The following is a 2,412-nucleotide window of genomic DNA, read 5'->3' on the forward strand; positions in this document are numbered from 1 at the left end:
GTGTAGTAGATCAACCCGATGTTTGTATATACATGTGAGTGTGAGTGTGAGTGTGAGTGTGAGTGTGAGTGTGAGTGTGAGTGTGAGTCTGGTAGATCTACCCGATGTTTGTATATGCATGTGAGTTTAGTAGAACAAAAGAAGTATGCTTGTTCACATTGATAGTTGCAGATGTATGTGAGCTGTGTATAGCATGAGAAGTATGGTTGATCACATTGATAGTTGCAGATGTATGTGAGTTTAGTAGAACATATGAAGTATGGTTGATCATATTGATAGTTGCAGATGTATGTGAGTTGAGTAAAGCATGAGAAGTATGCTCAATCACATTGATAGTTGCAGATGTATGTGAGTTGAGTAAAGCATGAGAAGTATGCTCAATCATATTGATAGTTGCAGATGTATGTGAGTTGAGTAAAGCATGAGAAGTGTGCTCAATCACATTGATAGTTGCAGAGTATGTGAGTTTAGTAGAACACAAGAAGTGTGCTTGATCACGCAGATGTATGTAAGTGTGCGTGTGGTTGAGCGAGAGGAATGTGGTTCTACTGAACTGCAGTATCGTGCGAACATGCGCATCTGTAATATATCATATATGCGTTTGGGTAGGTATACGACCCGAGAGAGTATCACACAAACAGCAGCCCCTTTTTATTACACCTGGGCTGCTTCTCATTTGGGCTTCTTTGTCCTCTCATTGCCCATGCATATGTATTGATCTGTGGCCCCCCAATCCTTTCGGTCGCGTGTCACTGGTTAAATCATTTTCCAATCCATGTTAGTTCTAGGTACAACCTATAGCGTCACATACTAATCACCAGTCCTTTTCGATTCGGTTCGGTACTTCTGTGCGGTTCGGTACTCTTGGGCAGGTGGGTGGTGATTCTGGAGTGGAGATCGACCAGAAGGGCGTAGACGCGTACGAACTACGGGATATCGAAGACGGTAATCAGCGTTTGTGGTCTGTCTTGGGTTTTTCAAAGCCATAAGTGTTACACTTGGGTAGTATCGGTGTACTTGGTAGCATCGTCGTGTGTCTCTGTACAACTGATATAAGTAAGTGTGGGGTTTTTATTCCATAGTCATGAGTGCTACACTTGGGTAGCGTTGTTGTACTTGGTAGCATCGTCGTGTGTCTCTGTACAACTGGTATAAGTAGGTGTGGGGTTTTTATTCCATAGTCGTAAGTGTTACACTTGGGCAGTATCGTTGTACTTGGTAGCATCGTCGTGTGTTTCTGTACAACTGATATAAGTAGGTGTGGGGTTAGGTATTCTATAGTCAAGAATGTTACACTTGGGTAGAATGTTACACTTGGGTAGTGTCGTTGTACTTGGTATCATCGTCGTGAATCTCTGTACAACTCATATAAGCAGGTGTGGCGTTAGTGTTGATCTCGGTTGAAAATGTACATGAACGGTCTCGTTGCTAGATGTACGTGTGCGGGCGATGTATGGATTCAATACCGAACTATCGTTGCACATCTATCATCCATACACAAACCCACTGATGGCACATGCTTGTCTCATTCACATATATCGACTCGAGTTTATATTTCGGTTGTATCGGGGGTGAGCGAACATGGGATCTGATATGGTCTAATTGTAATGTTAAAACATGGGATTTAATTCAATATTTAAACATGGGTTCGCATAGGGTCTAATTCAATGTTTAAACATGGGGTCTAATTTACTTTTGAAAAATACGGTCTGATTTTGTCTAGTTGCTTTCTTAAAACATGCGGTCTAAATTATTTAGCTTGGCGCCTAATTCTGTAATTCAGTTAACATGGGGTCTACTTTAATGTTTAAACATGGGGTCTAGTTCAATTTAATGTTAAAACATGTGGTCTATTTCCGTTAACATGGGGTCCAATTTAATATTAAAACTTGGAGTCTAATTCAACTAACATGGGGTCTAATTTAATGTCAAACATGTGGTCTAATTCAGTTAACATAGGGTCCAATTTAATGTTAAAACATGGCAGTTGGAGCGCCCTCTAGCGATGCTATTATCTACCCTCGATCCGTCTCGGTTGCCTAACCTGTTTTCGTCTCCACCAATCACACCGCGATTATTTATAGGTGTCCCCAGTTTGGACTGGCCGCCTCTGCCTGGCACGCAAGACCTGTCAAAGTTTGCCTTTGACACTATGGCGATGGTACGTGTACCCAGGAAAGAAAAGAAAAAAATAAAAAAGGAGTACGTCGTAGTCACCACACCCGGCGGTAGAAGCACAGTGCCCATTGACCTCGATTGTACAGTCAGTGAACTCCTCAAAATGGTGAGTCTGTTCATTTTGTCTGTAGGTGAGAAATATATATATATATATATATATATATATATATATACATATATATATATATATTATATATACTACTACCTAAACTAACTACTTAACGTTTACTTCTT

General features: G+C 40.7%; 1 protein-coding gene across 1 annotated transcript in view; it reads left to right on the top strand.

Annotated features, from left to right (window-relative positions):
• The window catches only part of SARC_08707 (hypothetical protein), a gene marked incomplete at both ends in the record, with an annotated part of 7,206 nt that overhangs the window by 897 nt on the left and 3,897 nt on the right, over positions 1 to 2,412 (top strand). The window contains 2 exons of the mRNA XM_014297304.1: positions 873 to 945; positions 2,085 to 2,309. Coding sequence (XP_014152779.1) covers positions 873 to 945; positions 2,085 to 2,309 — 298 coding nt within the window. The remainder of the gene's footprint in view (positions 1 to 872; positions 946 to 2,084; positions 2,310 to 2,412) is intronic.

Source organism: Sphaeroforma arctica, assembly GCF_001186125.1.
Source record: "Sphaeroforma arctica JP610 unplaced genomic scaffold supercont1.810, whole genome shotgun sequence".
Taxonomy (NCBI): domain Eukaryota; class Ichthyosporea; order Ichthyophonida; genus Sphaeroforma; species Sphaeroforma arctica.